Consider the following 21,024-nt stretch of genomic DNA (forward strand, 5'->3'; position numbering starts at 1 on the left):
GTGCGTTTGGCCTTGGTCTGCTGTGGAGGCTGACAGATGTGAGGGACCTCAGGGTGGTCTAGGGATGGCGGCAGTGGCAGCATGGCCCCCTGGCTCCCTGCAGCAGCCTCTGTGATTTCTCTAAGCTCCGGCCCTGGAATCATGCCTGATTCACGCAGCACAGTGGCTGAGGCTAGTGGGACTCTGGGTTCACACAGACCAGCACCTGTGTTCCAGCTCAGTCCCTTGTGTCCAGGGGTGAGGATTAAATGGGCTGTTATTTACAAAAGGGCAGACCTGGCTAGCACACAGTAGGAGTTTTATGATGCTGAAGCTTGCTGCTCATTTTTTTTTCCCTTTGAGCACTCACTGTGTTCCTGGGACTGTTTACAGCATGACCACCTGAATGAAGTACGTTACCGAATTATTCCCATTTCACAGATGGGGAAACTGAGGCAGAGAGCTATTAGATAACCCACCCAAGGTCATGCAAAGGAGCCAGGATCAGACCCAGGGCCTTTATTCTAACAAATACTTCGTCTCATCACAGAAGCTGGAGGTCATTTTTTTTTTTTTTAATTTTATTTATTTATTTATTTGACAGAGAGAGATCACAAATAGGCAGAGAGGCAGGCAGAGAGAGAGAGGAGGAAGCAGGCTCCCTGCTGAGCAGGGAGCCCGATGTGGGACTCGATCCCAGGACCCTGAGATCATGACTTGAGCCAAAGGCAGCAGCTTAACCCACTGAGCCACCCAGGCGCCCGAAGCTGGAGGTCATTTTCAACAAAATACTTCTTTTATTGTCCAGCTTAGAGTGAGACCGTATGTTTACTGGGCATCTACCATGTGTGGAGTACTTTGTATAGAATACTTTATATATTCTTCACAGGAACATCATTAGCTCCGCTTTAAAGACAGATAAATTGAGGCTCAGAGTTTATGCAATTTGCCCTAAGGTTACAAAACCAGGAAAGGGAGCAGTCAGGACTTGAACTCAGGTCAGCAATGCCTCCAGCCCTACTCAGAAATGGGTCAGGCCCTCTGAAACCCCAAGGTGCTGAGAAACCTATGAAAAGTGGCTCCTCAGTCTCACCCAATGTGGGGACCAAAAAAGCACTGAACTGGGTGTCAGGACACTGCCAACTACGTCCCGTGGGGGCCTTTCCGGGGCAAGAGGACCTCAAAGGTCAAAGTGGTCAGGAAGCTTTCATCCCTGTCCAGCATCCATTCAAGGAGACCTCCAACATTTGCTCGCATTTCTCCAATGATGGGGAGCTCACTTCTTTTGGAACCAGTTTATTAGCTCTAAAGACAGGATGTTAGGTGGCAGTTGAGAGGCTAAGAGCCAGAATGTGGAGACACAGACCTGGCATCGAATCCTTGACCACTCGTGATGCTGGACCCCCAGCTCATTGGGTAATGGGAGCCTTGAATGAGCCTGTGGAGACAGCACCTGGCACACAGCAGGGATTCTACAAAGAGGAACCAGTCTTAGATAACAGGGACAGCCCAGGTCATGGTCCAGGCGCCCAGTGGGTATTTGTGAGTGTGAGTTCAGAGAATGTACAGTTGCTAAGGGGCCCTTCAGCTCTATGCACCTACCCCAGCTTCCCATCCATGTGTCTCTTCAGGACTTAGCTGGCCTCTGGGGTAGTGGCCTGGCCCCACCCCTCCACGTGGGAACCTCTGAGCATCAGCCACTGCCCACCTCCCGGCCCACCCTGCAACCACTCAGAAACCAGTCACGCCCTCCCACCTTCCACCTGCAAATATTTAAATAGCACAGAGGAGGAGTACTCTCTAGAGGGAGTCAGGCAGGGAAATGGGGCCAACCCCCAAAGCCGGAAGAGGGGCTCCTAGGGCTCCCAGGCCTGCTTTGTCTCCCCCCCAACCTCCTGCCTCCTTCCTGCCACCTGTCCACCCCTATCCAGGTACCCTCACCCTGCCCACCTGGAACCCTGCCAGGTTCCAGATAAACTCACTACTGCCCCTGCCTCTCCAGGTAGTGCAATGCTCACCCCTTCTATGCCTGGAGAGGAAGAGTCCAGCCCAGTGAGCAGGGCTGTCCTAAGGATTATGAGACATGTTAGCAGAGGGCCCCAAACAGGACTGGGCACAGAGCTGGCACCACAGAAAAGGAGGCACCCGAGTGAAGTCAGTAAAAGTCAGCTCACGTGTCAACAGGCCCAGGTCAAATTCCAATTTTGCCATTGGCTGGGTGATCCCAGGCCTCAGTTTCTTCATCTGTAACATGGAGATGATGCTCACACCACCTGTCAGGGCTGCTAGGTGTGGATTTCATGAAGGAACCATGCACAGCGCTCAGAATGGGGGCAGGGGCTCAGGACTACCACCCTATGGAAAAGAGAGCTTCACATATGGCACTTGCTACCTCTTCTGCTGCTGCATACGTTTGTTTAGAATTTATCACGGCCCGACTTTCACTATATATCTGTGCGCTTACCTACTTAGTAGTGTACACCTCTAGGACAGTGCCGGGCAAACAGCGGGTACTTCATATATGCTGATGACCACTCTGATGATTCTAACAATGCTAACTCCAGCAGCTAATGCTTATCAAGTTTGGTTCCAGGCAGAGTCTTTAAGTCCCTCTGACACCTGATCTCATTTGCTGTGTGTTCAAGGCCAGGGCGGGCAAACCTTTTCTGTAAAGGGTCAGAGAGCAAACACATCAGGGTTACAGTAGGACTGCCAGAAAAATACAGGCTGCCCAGTGACATCTAAGTTTCCAATATGTAAGGAATTTCTTCTAGTGTTAAGGATGTACCAAATATTGCATGGACCCCATCCATACTAAAAGATTATTTGTTGTTTTTCTGAAATTCACATCTAAGCAGGCCATATGGATTTTTAATTGCTAAATCCGTCAAACCAATTTGCAGGCCACATACAGCCTATGCCCCATCACCTCCTGTTTTCACAACCCTTTTTAGGATGTCAAAACTGTTCTTAGCTTAAGGGCGGTGCACACCCAGGCTGGATTTGGCCCACGGAGACCCCTGGTATAAAGCACCCAGCACTGTGCCTGTAGTGCACCTGTGGCCCAAATACAAACCAGCTGAGCTGCCACCTCAGTCCTGACTCAGAGCACACCATACCCCGGCTGGGGTCTCAGAGGGTTGGTGGCTGGCAGTGCAGGTGGGTGAGTAATGCTGAACCCCCAGCAGCTAATGAGATGGAGGCCCCCTGAGTCTCACGTCTGTGAGAAACTCACAGCGGAAAGGCCAGTTAATTTAGGATGTCTGGAGGGCATGAGGAAAGGGCAGTGAGCAGAGGGCTGACTCTGCCTCCCATGCAGGTACTCTGGATGCTGAGGACAAGATGCAGGTGCCCTAGTAGGCCAGTGTCTCCAGCCCTGCCCTGGACTGCAGACCCTAAGACGCAGCTCCCCCAAGGCAGTGCTGTGGGATCTTCTGTGCCCTTGCTCACAGATGCCTTCTGCCAGGTGTCTTTCCCTCCATGCTCCAACTCACTAAGTGCAACTCGGGCTTCAGCCCAGATATCACCTCCTCCTCTTGGGAGCCTTCCTGGACTCTCCATACCCGAGCAGGGATAAATGTACCTCTCCCATGTTCTGCCAACACCTGCCTTCCCAGCACCTATCACATGAGACAAAGCTGTCCCTGATTCACTCATCATTTATGGAGCACCTCCTATGAGTTTGGTACAAGGTGACAAGCAGATAGAAGGCCCTGTCCTCTTGGAGGTGATAGTCCATTGAGTTAGACATTAACCAAATCCAACAAATGCGGACATTACAACAAAAAGTGGGGCCCGTTCTCTGCAGCCAAAGAATGTGGTTCCATGAGAACAAATAACAAGGAAACCGAACCTGGTGAGGTAGGTCAAGAAGTCAGGGAAGGCTTCCTGGAGGAGGTATAAAGTATAAACTCAAGATCTAAAGTATAAACAGAACTGAACTCTCTAGTCTGTGGTTTCTCCAAACTCTAAAGCAAAGGGGAAAAAAAGCGGTCCCCTGCAACCGCCCCCACAGAGCCACCATGGAGCTCAAAGAAGGAACGGATGTAAGGACAGTGTGGCAGGGAAAAGTACTACATGGAAATAGCTGGCGGCTTTTTACTTTCTAATTTGTTATAGGTGGGGCACCCAGCAGGTGAGCTGGGAGAGGCTGGAGCAGAGCTGCAAGCTGTGACTCTTTCCATTGTGTAGCCCTACCTTCCTTTCCTGCCAAATCCTGTCCCTTCCCCTTCCTGCACCCAGCTCCACCAGTCACAGGTGCCATTCCTTCTTTGTGACTCACCATTCCCATACCCCGCCTTTGCTTTGTGCAGGCCCCTCTACCTGATATCCCCACCCACTCCTACTCCATCTCCAGCTCTGGAGAAGCCACCCCATCCTCCAGAACTCACTGAGGTGCCCTTCTCCTCAGTGAGTTCTGGAGGATGGGGACCCCCCTTAGACCCCTGAGGGGGGTCCTGAGATACCCCCAAAGTTGATGTGATTCCTCCCTCTTCTAAGCTCTTATGATCAGCCAGGAGCACTGGGCTCTCCAGGCAAACTTCCAGAATTCACACCCCAGCTCTTGCACACATGATCTTGGGCGAATTGTGTCCCTTCTCTGAACCTCAGCATTCCCACCAGTAAAATGAGTCTCAGCTATTTGCCTCACAGGCACAAGATAATACATCGAAAGCATTTAACAGGGTGGTGGCAGCCCCAGAGTAAGTGCTTCAGATACTGATCAGATAGATATTCACTGAGCCTGGCACCATGCTTGGGGACATTATTTCATTTACCCCTCAGGGCAATTAGGTGAGATGGGTATGAGAACTCCATTTCACAGATAAGGAAACTGAGTCTTGGTGAAGTTAAATACTTGTCCAAGAGCACATGGCTTTTGAATGGCAGAGTGGGGACTCAAACCCAAGACTAACTGTCCTCGCACTGAGCCTGGCACACAGCAGGTTCATTTATTCATTCAACACCGATGGGTGCATCCCACAAGCCAGGTGGGTGTTTCACATCCATGAACCCAAAGATTCACAACAACAAGCATGCAATGTGGGTATCACTATTGTTATTCTATTTTCCCAATGAGGCAGGTGACCTAGGAGGGACGGAGACCATCTGGCCCAAGAAGAGGTTGGGATTTGAATCAAGGTCTCCTGCTCCAAAGTTCCAGGTGGCCAGTGCACCTGCTCCCTCAGCCCTGTACAGCCAAGTGTCATAGTCATGGCCAACTGCTACCCACGTCCAAGTCCTAGGGCACCAGCCGGCTCCACCTCTGTCCTGCCATGACCTTTCATCCTTGATCTCCCCCACGTATGCCCAGCGCCTCATGGCTCCCTCTCCCTGCTGCACATCGGCTTCCAAAGGAGAATGATGATCACAAAGGGAAAGCGTCCAACCTGAAATGCTTATTACTGAATGAAAGAAGCCAATCTGAAAAAGGCTACATGCTGTACAATTCTAGCTGCAGGACATTCTGGAAAGAGCAACACTATGGAGACAGTGAAAAGATCAGTGGTTGCCAGGGGTTGGAGGGAGGGATGGATGAATAGGCAGAGCACAGAGGATTTTTAGGGCAGATAAAGAGATGTATGGGAAATCTCTGTACTCTCTGTTCAATTTCCACTGTGAACCTAAATCTGCTGTTAAAAAATAAAGTCTATTAAAAAAAAAAACAAGAAAAAGAAGAAAGGAAAAAGGAAATATCCTTCCTGTGCTCTGGGGCTCGTACAGGATGTCAGCATGTGTGCCGTGCTGTGGCACACGGGCAAATTGCCTCCTCCCAGATGGGGTCTTCCATGCCCTCAGACCATCGTGGCCTGCACTGGGCTGGGGTCTTCTCAGACAAGGGGTCTGCAGGGGTCTGGCACTCAGCAGGAGTGCAGCAGCCGCTGGTGGATGGATGGATCAGAGCTTCCTCTCCTGGACTTCCAGAACAGACCTGCCCCACCCTCCCACCCACATCCTTCCACCCCTGCCCTCCACATCCACGCAGATGGAAGATGAAAGCCAAGACACAGGACAGTCCTTCTACAGCCCCATCTGTGCGGTGGGAGAGAGCAGGGGGCCAGGGAGGAGGTTCCTGTAAGTGATGTCGCCATGGCACGTGGATTTCGGAGGGCTAGAAAAGTCCTCCCTCCTGTACCTCCTTGTTGACCTGCCCTAAACATGGCTGTGGGCCTTGCAAGCAAAAAGCAAAAGCCTTTCTCTTTCACTGGGCAGCTGCTAGGCTGGTCCCAGTTAATGGTTTACTAGGATGCTATAAATAGGCACCATGCATCCTTCCCTCATGGTATAGGGACGCGCCAACTTGCTCTGACCTGGAAGCTTGGCGTTCTGGACACTGAGGATGGGTTTCCCACACACAGGCCTCCCCTCGCAGCCCTGCACGGGTGTTCAGACACCCCTTGACAAAGAGGTCCCCCCACCCCTGCTGCCATGCCTGGTTCTGGGGCATCTATCTGAAGGCATCTTGGCAAAAAGTTCCTTCCAGCCCCACTCCCACACATGGCCACTCAGGGAGATGATGGAGCTGTGCAGAGTCAATCCCCCGCTGCCCCTCCACTCCCAGAGGAAACGGCCTGCGTGTCTCACATTCCCAGCTCACCCCCTGGAGACCAGCCAGCATTCTCCTGGGGGCTCTGCCTCGGGAGGCGGCTCCCCTGACAACGCGCCTCGCTTCCACAGACCCATGGGCCTCGTGGATGAGGAAGGCACACACAGAGTCTGGAGCCTCCTCAATTCTCTTTGGGGGTCAAAGCAGCTGCAGGAAAGAAGAGCCGGAATTCCCAGAAGGTTGCTTCAAACATGCACAGGATGCACCAGGAAACACACAAACTGCCCCTAGCCTAGCTTAGGAGGGAAAGCAGTCCAGGGTCACATCCAAGGGCTGGGTTAGGACATTGGCTCTGCCCCTTCACCAGCTGTGTGACCTTGGGTAGGTCATTTCACTTCCTCCATGCTTCCATGTACCCACCTGTAAAGGGAGATAATAAACTGGACCTACCCTCCTGAGATGTTTTAAGGATTAATTGTGTTAATGAATGTAAAGCACTTAGCACAATGTCTAGGGCACAACGGAACTTTCTGGAAATGCTCTAAGCCTGTGTTGTCCAAAGTGGGATCTCTAGCCACGTGGGGCTGTTGTGCACTTGAAACTTGGCTAATGCGACAGAGTGACAGGATTTTTTATTTAATTGAGTTTTACTTAAATGTAAGGAGGCACATGGGACTAGTGGCTCTCATTGGACAGTACAGGTCCGGAACACAGCAGGTGCCTAATAAATGCTAATTATGATTATTATTAGGGGTGGTTGTGATTGGAGGGCTCACTGAGTTAGAGATTAGGGAGGATTTCATTTCTGAGTGAGCCGAGGTCGGGTAAACTGTATTCCTCTTCACATCCCAGCATCTTGCCAGGCAGTTCTAAACCATTTTGGATTTGGGGGGCGGTGGACTCCTTAGAGGTACTGAGGATACTGTCTTCCTACAGCAAGTACAATTTCAGGGCTGTGCACGATGCTGGAGTAGAATCTCTGATTCCACAGACACCCAGCACCTAGTAGGCCCTCAAGCAGCACTTTCAGGAGGACTGGGGCAACCTCTGCATTTCAGGGCTTGGCTCCAGATACTGGCATCTTCATCCTGTCCAGGTGGACATCTGTGGCTTTTCGGCCTTGTTCCCATGTCCCTGCCTGGTCACTTTACCCTGACACTCCCCGGGGTCCCCTCTCTCACTCTCACTGGGCTGAAGCCCCACCACACCGTCCCTCTAGGCCCGACCTAGCAGAGCAATGCACCCAACAGCGATTGATGCAAAAGGTACATGTGACCCAGCTGGTCCGATGAGACCTAATCCTAAAAGTTCCCGGAGAACCATGGGGAAGAGGAAGCTCTCTGTCTGCTGATGCCAAGCTGGCAGGTTGTACCCTGAGAGCTGCTGGGGCAATGCTTTCCCTCCCCACGCAGACAGGCAAGGCAGAAAGCCAGCATAGAGACATGAAAACAGACAGGGTCCTGATGACATCATCGGAACCCCTAGATAGAGCCGCACCTGAAGCTGGATGGACTCCAAATTCCCAAACGTCTGAACCAATGAATTGATTTTTTTTTTTAGCCCCTCTTTCCCTTTTGGTTTTATGTTTATATATGTATTTATTGTTCTAACTGGTTTTGTTAGCAAGTTATTACTCAAATTGAAATGGGTATAGCTAGCTAAAAAAATCCCTGCTATGCTGCTTCTCAGTTGTGTGACCTTGGTCCAGTTTTATTTTTTTTAAGACTATTTATTTATTTATTTATTTGAGAGAAAAAGAGGGAGAGCAACAAATAAGAGCAGAAAGGAGATGAGAGAAACAGACTTTCTGCGGAGCAAGAAGCCCGACACGGGGCTCAATCCTGGAATCCTGAGATCATGACCTGAGCTGTAGGTAGACACATAACTGACTGAGCCACTCAGGCGGCTCAGGTTAACCTCTCTCAGCTTCAATTTCCTTCATCAGTAGAGCTGCTATTTGTACCTACTCTAAAGGAAGCTTGCTTGATGCATTAAATGAGATCAAACAAAGCAATTTAGAACAGCATTTAATAAATGGTGGTTGTAAAGATATCTTTATGTCTAAAAAAGGGGGGGGAAATGCATGATAGTTGCTGTAATTCTAGCTTGCTAATTAAATGTTATTTACTAACTAATAAAAATTAAAGGAGAATCATTCAACATCCCAGGTATCACTAAGTCTCTTCACTCTTGGGACTTCTGTTATTTGATTTTTTTTTCCAATTTATTTATTTTCAGAAAAACAGTATTCATTATTTTTTCACCACACCCAGTGCTCCATGCAAGCTGTGCCCTCTATAATACCCACCACCTGGTACCCCAACCTCCCACCCCCCCGCCACTTCAAACCCCTCAGATTGTTTTTCAGATGTTATTTGATTTTTAAATGGGGACTCACGGCTAAAGGAACGGTTATTGCCCTTTATAAATCTGAGTTCATTCAAGGTACGCCAAAGACAAAGCACAAGAATCTATTCATGTCTTGTCTTTCTGTATGACTGAAAGAAAAATATGCTGCCTCCCATTGGAGTTCAGCACTCTTAGCTGCTCAGAGCTAAGAGTGGGCTCAGAGCAGCCAAGTGGTGGGGCCAACAGGCTGAGGGGGTCGGACCTTCCTTGGCTGAGGGATTACCTCCATGAGGCTAAGGAGCCACCAGACCCAGAGGGAAGATCCCACTGCCCACCTCAGGATGGCAAGGCAGCCAGGCAAGACTCAGCTTTCCTGGCCGCCCTTCAAGGGCTCATTCCTCCGGACTCCCATGAAATAACCTCTCCCCAGCCTGTGGCTGCTGCACCCCCAGCCGAGGGCTTACCCACAGAGAACCAGATCCCACGCCAAGAACATCTGCAAGTTCAGATGTGCCTGACCAGAGAGGGCAGCACAATGTCCTTCTGTGACTGAGTTCTGTCTTACTCTTAAATGGGTGAGCCAAGCAGTATGCCAGGGCCCTTCATGAATATTGGTGAATTCCCAGGAATGATGGCATAATAGCAGTGCTGCGTGGTACAGGGTACGCTTGCCACCTGATGCCCAAGGATGCCGGAGCCAGAGAGGTTCGTGTGTCCGCTAAAGGACAGGGCCAGAACTTTAACTCAAGGTGGTCCGGTTCCAAAGCTTGGACCTTTCCCCAGTTCCACATACTCAGGGTATCTCCTAACCGTAAGTAGGTCATCAGTTTCAGCTCTGGAGTAATGAAGAGCAGGGTTCTAGGGCCAGAACCCCATGCTGTACTACTGACAATGTCCATGACCTATGGCAACTTACTTGCCATCTCTGCATGTCAATATCCTTATCTTTAAGGGACAGCCTTTTTACCACTTCATGTGGTGGCATCAGGACAACAGAACAAAGTCATCTATATAAAATGCCCAGTAAATGCTGCTTAAGAAACAAATAAAAAAAATCTTTATCCCATTGACCCTTGTTTTCCCTGAGTGGAATGAAGGCTCCTGAATAGTTTCATCAGCTACTGAGTTTTTAATAGGTCTTAAGTATAGGCTTGGCAACTTCGGAGTTGACAAAATGCGGGGAGACTTGGCTCTCAGAAAGAGATGCTGGCCAAATTTGATGGCTCAAGGTTCTTAGAATCCTGGGGCCGTCCAACCTTGTCTACTTAGAAAGCAGAATGACACAGGGAGAAGGGACCCGTTCGGAGGCCAAAGATGCTTAGGGGCAGAGTTGGGACAGGGCTCCAGTGTTCTCCCTTCCCATCCTGGGGTCTGCAGGCCCATCAGGGTGACAAAAATGCCCTTTCCTACCTGCCAACCAGCAACAGAGGTGACCAGCCTCTCCCGGAGCCCCTCATGAGGTCACTGTAGGGGAGACCTAGCCAGACCATGCAGGAGACAGAACCACACCGTAAGCCCTCTGTCACCCTCGTCACATCTGACCATGGTGCTGAAACCCAGGCTCTGCACCAGCAGGAGCTCCCGGAAGCCACACTGCCAGAGCCCTGAGAAAAGCATCAAACGCACGGCACGGCTGTGGCTGCATGATTCATGAGGAGAAACTGCCATCTTAAGCCTGGAAACATGACACATGCAAACTGATCTGAGTCAACCCTATAAGCAGCTGAGAGCCCAGAAATATCTGCACCGTTTTCCTGCATCCATGCGACTGGCAAGCATTTCTGGAACCCCTTCTTGGCTGGTGGGGGAGCTGGGCAGAGTTGGGGGGCTCTGGTTTCTAGCCTGCATATTGAAAGCTCAGAAAAGAACAAGATGTCTCCTCTCTTGCTTAATGACCTTGTGCCCCCACTCGTCCCCCGCATTTATCACTAGCCTATAGCCTGAGCAGTCTACAACATGGGTAAATTCCTATTCCCCCCACCCCTTGTTCAAAATCCTCCCATGGCTGCTATCTCATGTCTGAGGGCCACAAGACCCTGAAGGAGCAGCCTCCTGTTCCTCTTTGACCTCCTCTCCTCCTCTACTCTGTTCACTCCACTCCAGGCTCCTTGGCCTCCTCGCCCTTCACTGCTCCTGACTCTGCGCCTTTGCATATGCTTTTCCCTCTGTCAAGAACACTCTTCCTGCAGATGTCAGTAGGGTTCTCTCCTTCCCTTGAGGTCCTTGCTCAAATGTCATTATATCAGAGAGGCCATCCCTGACCACCTCCTCTGGAGAACCCTTCCCCCTCCTCTCCACTCCCTTTCCAGCTTTATTTTCCTCACAGTACTTGTGGCTTCTAATACAGGCATACTTTGCTCTATTGTGCTTTGAAGACACTACTTTTTTTTTTCTTTTCTTTTTTTTTTTTTAACAAATTGAAGGTTTGTAGCAATCCTGCATCGAACAAGTCTATATCAGTCCCATTTTCCCAACAACATTTGCTCACTTCCTGTCTCTGTGTCACACTCTGGTAATTCTAACAATATTTCCAAACTTCTATTTATTATTATATTTATCACAGTGATCTGTTATCAGTGATGATGACTCCCTGAAAACTCAGATCATGGTTAGCAATTTTTTAGCAGTAAAATTTTTTTTGTGGGGGGAAGCCTGTATCTCCTACTTAAAATGTATACAATATGGGGTGCCTGGGTGGCTCAGTCAGGCAAACATCTGCCTTCTGCTCAGGCTGTGCTCCTGGAGTCCCAGGATCAAGTCCCACATGGGGCTCCTTCCTCCACAGGGAGTCTGCTTCTCCCTCTGCCCTCACCCCACTCTCCTCCCCCCTCTCTCTCAAATAAATAGATAAAATCTTTTTAAAAATGTATACAATATATTTAAAGTATATACAATGTATATAATAAGATAAAAATATAATTTATATAATAACATAACAGTATTTCTAAGTTAAGATATATACATTGGTTTTTTTGAGACACAATTCTTTTGTACCCTTAACTGACTACAGCATAGTATAAACATAACTTTTATATGCACTGAAATATCAAAAAACTCCTTTGACTCAATTGATCACAATATTTGCTTTCTCCTGGTGGCCTGGAATAGAATCCAAAACATCTCCAAGGTGTGCCTGCATATATTTATTGTTTATCTATCTGTCCCCCAACTGAACCATATGCTTCATGACAGCATGTGAGCAAGGATGCTGCTTTGCTCCTTCTCTACAGTTCCTAGAGCAGTACCTGGTATATAGTTGATGCTCAATAAATATTTGTGGAAGAAAGGAAGAAGGAAAGAAGGAAGGGATGGAAGGAGGGGTGGGGGGGAAGAGGTGGGGAGAGAAGGAGAGAGGAAGGAGAAAGTTTTCTTCCAAGAAGTGGCAAAAGTCTCCCTCCTGGCCCCTGTTATCAGCTGACACTTTCTGAAGTCCAAGTCCAACCAAGACCCTCCCTGCTCCCAAGTCTTCTCTAGCTCCACACTATCTGATGGAGCAAATGTTGCAGCCTGGCAATTCACAGCCCCGAACAAGCTGTGGCAAATGGACCTGTCCTGCCTCATCTCTTCCCCTACACTCATCTGACCCTAAGCCATGTTTCCCGGAACTCGATGAACCTCTGTGAGGCCACCCTTCAGAGCCAGAAGAAGGATTTGAATCCTGGCTTCTCCACGGGCTGGCTATGCAACCTTAAAGGGGGCTGCTTAACCTCTCTGTGCCTCCAGCTCTTCCTTTATCAAGCAGATAATTATTCTCCCTCTCAGGGCTGTCGTGGAGCATGTCGGAAGGAATGTCTGGGGGTGCACTCAGCACATGGTCTGCACAGAAGTTTCTCAATCACAACCACAGTGCAATTCTGGGCTGGACACATCTTCGTGGTGGAGAAGCTATCCTGGGCACTGCGGGAAGCTGAGCAGCATTCCTGGACTCTCCCCACTAGATGCCAGCAGGACCCCCAGTTTTGACAACCAGAAATAGCTCCAGACATTAGCAAATGTCCCCTGGGGTAGGACTGCCGGATTCAGCAATACATACTTATACTAAATAGATAAATAGAAGTATTTACTGTGTATGGGGAATTCAAATTTAACTGTATGACCCATATGTTATCTGGCAACCCTACCCGGGGGAGGGGGGCAAGTTGTCACCCCTCTTTCATTGAGCACCCCTGGATTAAAGTGGGAGCACCATGGGGGTCTTAGTAGAAACATGGGTTGATTCTCTCACTTTCCTCCAATCTTCTTAGGATGTGATGCCCTCCTCCCCCATCCCATTACCCCCACAGAAGAGGGCTGGGAAGCATAGCTCCCCAAACTCAGCCACTGTGACAAGGGCTCCCCATGGCAGCTCTTACACCAGACCCAGTTGGCACAGGTACAGGGAGTGTCCTCTCCAGGACCCGACTTGTCCCCCTGTCTCCTTCCCAGGGTCTCTCCTCCTGCCCTCCAGCAGCAGCCTTCTCCCTTCCAATTAAGAGGCCTCCCAGGCCCAGCACCAGGCAAGAAAACAAGGCAGTTAGTCACTTTGCTTCCCTCATCAACTCCTCAGTCACGTGGCTGGCTCCTTTAATGGCAGTTGTCATGGCAACGAGAAGCTAGTCCCCACAGCTCTGGGAACCAAAACAAAATTAAGAGGTAGAGGCAGGAGAGGAAAGGAGGGGAGGGTGAAACAAGCAAGGAAGGAGCCTGGATGGAGCTGGTTGGGTTTAAGTGGAGAAAACTGTGCCCGAGGGGAGGCCACCCTGTCTCCAGCTTTCCCTTGGCAACATTGGGGAGACAGAGAAAAAATAAGATGTCTGCCCAGAAGCAGCACAGCCTAACGTAGTGGGTGTTTCCACGTGGCTTATCCTGACAGGTGAGTAATCTTCATCCTCATAATAAATAAACTGAAACTCGGGAACCTTGTGAAGGTAAAGACAGATGCTTGTCTAGGACTGTACAACCTACAAGCCGTCAAGTTTAGCTCCACCCTCTACCTCCATATAGCTCATGTCCTCCCCACTCCTCTGCTTCTGCTTTTAGGATAAGACCACATACTCTGCCCCTCTGCATTTCGCACCCAGCCACTTCCCCAGTCTGTTCATCCCTCAGGTTCATGGTGCTCCCTCCAGCCACAGTCTTCGTATATGCCGTTCCCTCTGCCAGGAAGGGTTTTCCTCTGTGTCTTCCCAACTCCCACCTCCACCTAGAAGGCTTACTCATCGCTCATGTATTTTCTTAAACATCCCTTCCTCCAAAAAGCCTTCCTGGGCCACCTGCATGAGGTTAATCACACTGTTGTGTGTTCTTGTGGTGCCAAGCGTCTCTACTTCACGCTTTGGTGCAAAGCCCGTCATGATCCCTTGAATTACAGTCAGAATGTCTATTGGGGGTCTGTCTACCATACCGGATGTCAGCCCCAAGAGGGCAAGACTTACCTTGTTCGCTGCTGTAGCCACAGAGCCCAGCCCGGTGTCTGGCACACAGACGCTGCCCTAAACACACCGGAATTTAAACCCTGCTCTGGGTGAGCCCAAAGCCCCTTTCTGACCTGCTTCATGGTTACTGGGTCATACTGGCTCCCAGAGTCAGCACTGGACAGAGCTCCCAGCCTCACGGACTCTGCTGGCCTTTGCGGTTTCTGTGGCTCAGCCCAAACTTGCACACCTTTCTAAGGAAACTGATTGTTAAGCCACCTTCCAGAAAGAATGATGGGAGTTGCTTCTGGCAGGCATGTGGCTCCTCTGAACCCAGAAAGATGGAAGGAAAAAGGAAGAGCAGACTTGACTTCCAGATTTCTAGGCAAAGAGCTTCCCTCCACCATTCCACTGGAGACCGGCTCTCTGATACTGGGAAGAGAAGCTCCCCAAAGAGGTTGTTAGAGTAAGGAAAGGAGATAAGAGGTCTGCTTTGGTGGGGCATGGACTAGTCGCCATGCCCTTGGGGGCACCCATGCTGAACAAAGACTTCATAGAAAACTTGAACTTGTCTTCTCCTTACTGGTTCTGTACCTTTGAGACATCACTTACTCTGTCTGGGCCATTTCAGCTCTGTATGATGGAAATCATGCCACCCATGTTGAGACTCTGGTGCCATATAGACATGGAAGGGCACATTTGGGATATGGGAGGTAAGAGCCTGGCTCTGATGTCAGACAGACCTGGTGGTTTAAGTCCCTGGCTTTGGACCTTCTTGGCTGTGTTCCCTTGAGCAGCTCATACCTCCTCTCCAGGCTTGGTTTCCTTGGTCCATAAAATATGAACAATCTCAGTCACCTCATAAAGTTACTATGTACATCGGGTATGGCACAGAGTAGCCCCCACTATATGGAAACTCTGATTATTGAAATGACCCAAGAAAAGTAGAATTTAGAATCAGTCACTAACTTGTGACCATAACCCTTGACTTCTGGCCGCAGGTCATATACTGCTTGAGGCCCTTTACCCAAACTTGCAAGGTTCTGTCCGTGACCCCTTCAGGCACTAAGCAGGGTGCCAAGGGATCCTTCTGATCAGGTGATGGCTTCGGCCTTATGCCAGGCAGAGAGTTCATTCCAAGCCCCAAACTTGGCGGCTCCCAGGAGAGAGGATGCAAGCCCACAACTCTGGTCACCAGGGGCAAAGTATCCCCCACAACCTGCCACTATCCCAAACTAGACTAACATGGGTGGGATCTCTAAGAACAGTGGAACAATACCTCTTTCTCCAGATGTGGAAACTGAGTCCTTGAGAGGGCAAAGGGATTTGGCCAGGGCATTGAGGGAGCTGCTGGCTGAGCTGGGACCAGGGCCCCAGCTGAGCACTGCCCAGAGGCACTGTCCTCCCCATCGTCATTCCAGGTGAAAATATCTGGGAAGCACAAATTGACCTAAACTAACTAGATTTAGTTAAACAATGAACAAACAGGTTCTACAGACACCCTCCCCTGACACAGACATCAGACTATTATAGGTCTGTGGGTTTTGTTGGAAGGATGGTCTATCCAGACAGAGCTTTCTTCAGGTCCCCACAGTGCCTCTAAGAGGGCTAAACTGAAAAGTTCTGGGCCTTTCTGAGGAATTCACATAACCTATTATGCATCCTTATTCAGAAATCCTGGAGTGTACAACCAGCCCAGGAGCTGATTCTTTGAACAACGCGGGACATGCCACACACAGAGATCTATACACCAACATACTCCCATGCTTTCCAAGGAGGGAGGGACAGCAACAGGTCCCAGCATCAAGGCTGTCTTTGATGGCTGTCTGCCACCATGTGGTGAGGGCCTTCTTGGTGCTTGGTGCTGACACCAAAGGCTGATACCCTCAACACACACACACACACACACACAGAGGCAAAGGAATCTGGCCAGCCCCCGAGGTCTGCAGCCATTCTGCACCAAGATAGGTGATCAGCTCAGCAGTGATGGGGTCCCAGGGTGAGGGATGTGAAGTGACATAAGAAAGGCAAGATACACACACACACACACACACACACACACACAGTTACACATACATGGTCACAGCCTCACACACATACACAGAGACTCATGCATCACAAAGATACACATCATAGTCACAAAAATGGATAAACAGACACATGTACACACAATATGGAGATGCACTTGGGTATCTCCAGACAGATGCACAGACATTCTCAGATACACACACTCACAGCCACATATCCTCACCCACACAAGCGTGAGTGTGCTCTACACACACACACACACACACACACACACAGTCCGAGCACCTAAATGCTTCCCAGGAACCCATGCTTATAGATTCACCCCTTGCGGGAAGTCAAGTGCTATTAACTAAAGGCTAGACCTGGCTCCCATCTGGCCCCAAGGAGAGAGAAGGGGCAGAAGGGCAGCTGAGCTGGGACTGATTCTGCGTGTGGGGGGTGGGGAGGGGTGGGTGAGGGGAACCCACCTGCCATGAGGCCTTAGCACATGCCCACAAATGGAGTAAGCCACTGACTAGGGACTTCCAGGGAGGGAGTCCCCTGGCTCCTGGGGGTGGCTCCAAGGACTGAGAATTGGGGGGAAGGAGGAATAGAGGATTGTTATTTTCCCAAAGTGAACCTTTCCCCTTTTTCGAAGTCTGGTCCTCCTTCTGCAGCCCCATCCAGGCCCCGCACTTTCCAATACGTCCAGTCAGCCCCCCCAGGTGCTTGCCTCCCCTTAGTGAGACCCACCCATTTGCTCCTTCACAAGAGGGGCTCCTACCCAGGCACATCCAGGTGTACCCCACACCTGGGGGGCCCTCCCGCTGCATCCAGAGCCCCCCCCCAATACCGGAGGCTCCCACCCCCAAACTCACTGGCCTCCAGTACCGCAGGAGGTAAATACCTACCCAGGTGAGCCCCACACCGGAGGTGCCGCCCCCGCTGCCAGGAGCCACCACTCCTTTAGAGACCTTCCCCGGCGTAGGGGTGCGGGGTTGCAGCAGCCCCCTCCCTCAAGGTCGCGACCCCCGAGCCCGTCCGGGCACCTACCTCCTTCTTGACAGTGCGCAGCAGCCTCTGTCGCGTGTCCGCTTCTGTGGGACGAGATGGGGGACGGCCGGTAAGCCCAGCGCTGAAGGCGGAGGCCCGGGGCTGTCCTCCCGCCGCCTCCCCCCGCCACCCCTGCGCCCCACTGCCCCTTACCCGGGGGGCCCGAGGCCATGGCCGTGCGCGCTGCGTTCCCAGTCAGGCCGCTGGCGGAGGCTGCTCGCTAGCTCTGCTGCTGCAGCCGCGGCGGGGCGGGGCCCAGCGCCGGGTGACGTCAGGACCCGCCGCGCCGCTGCCCCGCCCCTCCAGAGAGCCGCCGCTGCGTGTCCGGGTTCCTGGCGGGCGGTTCCTCCGGTGCCAGACGCAGGCTCAGGTCCCAAGGCCAGCGTCCCGCCCTCCGCGGAAGCTCCGCCCCCTCCCCCCTCCCACTCGGCTCCCGGCGCCCCAAGTCCCTCACAACCTCTGTTGGGCAGGGCAGGGAGGGATCCTTTACTGGAGGTCGGCTCTGTACCAGGCTCCAGGAAGCGGAAGGAGATGGAGGGACTGCTACTGACGCTCTGAGCCTCAGGGGTTTCGCCTTTGAAATGGATATAATTTGATAACATAGGAATGATATGAGACTCAAATGAGAGTGAAGATAAAGCACTTAATGGAGACAGAGGAAAAAAGACCAGCAACGGTAAAAGATAGCTGCTGTTGTTATTGTTATTGTTGTTATTATTATTAGGAGTCTTGCAAGATATGGCAGGCCTTAAGTGGCTCCCTCCCCCACATGCAGATTATTGGGAAAGATCGTCCCAGGACCCTAATAGGGCACTTGTGAGCCAGGACCTCCAGGGCCAGGCAGGCAATGACCTCTTTGGGACCAGCACTTGTTCCACCAAGTTCCTGACCACGGCCACCGAGACTGCGACTCGGGTCTACAAACATTTATTGAGCACCTACCATGCGTCAGGTTATTGTGCTGAGGATACCAAAGTGAGCAACTCAGACAAAAGCCTGCCCTCACAGGGCTTAGAAGGCAGAAAACAAAATAAATAAGCAGATCATGCGGCATGTTGGAAATCTCTGGAGAAAAATTACATAGGCAAAGGAGACAGGGAGGGCCCACACAGGTGCGGTTTGTATTTTGAAGTAGGGTGTTTGAGGGGGGGCCTCACTGAGGAGGTGACATCTGAATAAAGAAGAGAAGGAATAGACTGTGGGGATTTCTGGAAGAAAAGCATTCCAGGCAAAGGAAGCAGAAAGTGCAGAGGCTTTGAGGTGGGAGTGTGCCACTGGGTATGACAAACATCTCAGAGGCCAGTGGGGCTGGAGTGGCATGAACAAGGAGGATGGTGGAAGATCAAGGTCCTGTTATGGCCTTGAAGTCCACTTTAAAGACTTGCATCCTGCTCTTAAGAGCCCCCTTACCCCGCCCCAGTTTCAGAATCCCCTCTTTTCCATTTGTCAGTGTCGGAAGTCTTTGGCCATAAGCCAGAGAAGGTGATTTTGGCTAACTTAGTGAAAAGGGAAAAACTGGAAGGATAATGGGAATACCATTATTAGCAGATGGGTGGGTCTCACATAGGGGAGGCAAGCATCTGGGGAACTGGGCTGAAAGCAAGGCAGTTCCAGAAAGAGAAACCTTTGGGAATAGTCACCTGGTGATGAGGACAGTGTGGTCAGGGTGCCACCACTCAGGTGAAAGGAGCTATAGCTATTGGAGGTTCCTGTTCCGAAGAGGGAGCATCCCACTGAGACACACACCTGCTCCTTGCTAAGGAAGGGGACTCTGAGTCACAATCCCACCCACCCACTATCTCCAATGAGAATGTGCAAGCCCACTGTGGGCCCAGAGAATGTGAAATGGTTGCTTGGAAGCCAAATACCCTTCCACCATATATTAGAACCATATACTGAGGACCTACTATGTGCCAGCTACTGCGTTAAGGGCTTTAGGTGTGTCTGCTTGATCTTCTTGTCTCCCTACCCCTCAACACTCATTTTTTTTTTTTTTGTATTATAAAAGAAAGCCAAGCCTAGAGAGTCCTTTGTCCAACTTCATACAGCAAGGGAGCCACAGCCAGAATTACAACCTCAGGATCCAAGAGACTGATTCAGTGGTTCTTCCCTTTGACTGCACCCCTACGTTAACTAGGGTACTTTAGAAAAGTAGGGTAGCTAGGTATCACTGTAGGGAGCCCTTTTCCAGAGCCCACGTTTCTCCCTTCCCAGCCAAACACTAAGTCTGGGAAGTTGACCGGTGCTGCGCTGGTCCTTCCTTGAAAACCTGAAGGTTTGCTTCCAAGATACAAGAATTGGTAGTTTTTTTGACAGCAGCAGGAAGTTGGGCATGGATGGGATCAGGCCCGGCTCCCCGGGGTTTCTCAACAGGGCCCGCTGAAGTTGGACCACTCACCACTAGGGGCGCCATCACTTAGCATCATCTTGGAAAGTGATGAGACTCTCCCTCTGGCCAGAGCAGAAAAACTTTGCTGGGTGCCAGTTTTCCTCATGCTTCCCAGGCTATGCCTCATCCCGTGTCACTGCCCCGTGGTGCTGCAGCCAGAACCAGGTGGAAAGCCTTTTTCTCCTGCCTTGTCCCTTCTGTGCCCTCTATTGAGAAAGCTCAGCAGGGTGCTCAGTACAAATTAGAAATGCTCAGGCAGTCTTGCCTATTACCAAGGAACAATCATCGGAGGAACAATTTGGAGCTGAGAGGCAATACACTGATAACTGGCAGAAGGCATGACCTCACAATTCATGATATAATAACAATGATAATAACTGTAATTTAGAGCACTTAAATGTGTCTGGCACTAGGCTGTGAACTTCTCACGTATTAGCTCATTTAATGCACCAAAAAACCCCATGATGTAGGTTTTTCTCATCATCTGTATTTTATCCTGAAGCTCCCAGAGAAGTTAAACAGCTTAGTCAAAGGCATGTAGCTAGAACATAGAGAGACTGGATTCAAGCCAAGGTGTTCTTAACCTACTTACTGTAGAAAGTAATTCTAGTTCGCATTGTCTTATGTGCCCCATGTAGCATTTACTCTTCATTGCTGTGATGGTTAATTGTATATGTCCACTTGATAACGTCATGGGATGGCCAGATATTTGGTTCAATTTTACTCTGGGTGTGTCTTTGAGGGTGTTGCTAGATGAGATCACATTTGAGTAAAGCAGATGGTCCTCCCTAGTGTGGAGAGGCCTCAGCTAACCAACCAATGACCTGAATAGAACAAAGAAGTCTGAGTTAGAGGGAATGCTTCCAGCCTGACTGCATGAGCTGAAGCATCTGTCTTTTGGGAGCTTCACATTCAAAGAGAAATCTCAGCTCTTGTTGGGTTCTGAGCCTTCAGACTTGCTGTGAAATATACCATTGGCTCTCATGGGTCACCTGTTTGCCAGTCTTGGGATATTTCAGCCTCCATAACTGAATAAGCCAATTCCTTGTAAAAATGGATAAGTAAATCCAGTTGGTTCTCTTTCTCTAGATGGTTCTCCATCACGGGATGCTATGACCCTATGGTCTTTTGTCTAGATTAAGAGATAAACTGGAAAGAAGAACAGAAGGAAAACTGTAAGACAAAGGTCAGTTAGTAGAAGCAGGTGAGTAAAGTTCAGTCTTGGGGTCTAGCTGGTGACAATAGGATGTTATTTTTCTCATGGAACTCACAGTTGAGCTGGGGGGAGAGAGACAATAAGCAAATAA

At 50.3% G+C, this 21,024-nt stretch overlaps 1 protein-coding gene across 2 annotated transcripts in view; it reads right to left on the bottom strand.

The window, feature by feature from the left end:
- The window catches only part of SGSM1 (small G protein signaling modulator 1), an 89,869-nt gene extending 72,306 nt beyond the window's left edge, over window positions 1-17,563 (bottom strand). For both annotated transcript variants that reach the window (XM_044244050.1, XM_044244049.1), the window contains exons 1-2: window positions 17,482-17,563; window positions 17,329-17,372 (exon numbers count right to left, since the gene is read on the bottom strand). In XM_044244050.1, the coding sequence (XP_044099985.1) occupies window positions 17,329-17,372; window positions 17,482-17,500 (63 nt within the window). In that variant the 5' untranslated portion in view covers window positions 17,501-17,563. The remainder of the gene's footprint in view (window positions 1-17,328; window positions 17,373-17,481) is intronic.
- Window positions 17,564-21,024: the final 3,461 nt, after the last annotated feature.

Source organism: Neovison vison, chromosome 3, assembly GCF_020171115.1.
Source record: "Neovison vison isolate M4711 chromosome 3, ASM_NN_V1, whole genome shotgun sequence".
NCBI classification, from domain to species: Eukaryota; Metazoa; Chordata; class Mammalia; order Carnivora; family Mustelidae; genus Neogale; species Neogale vison.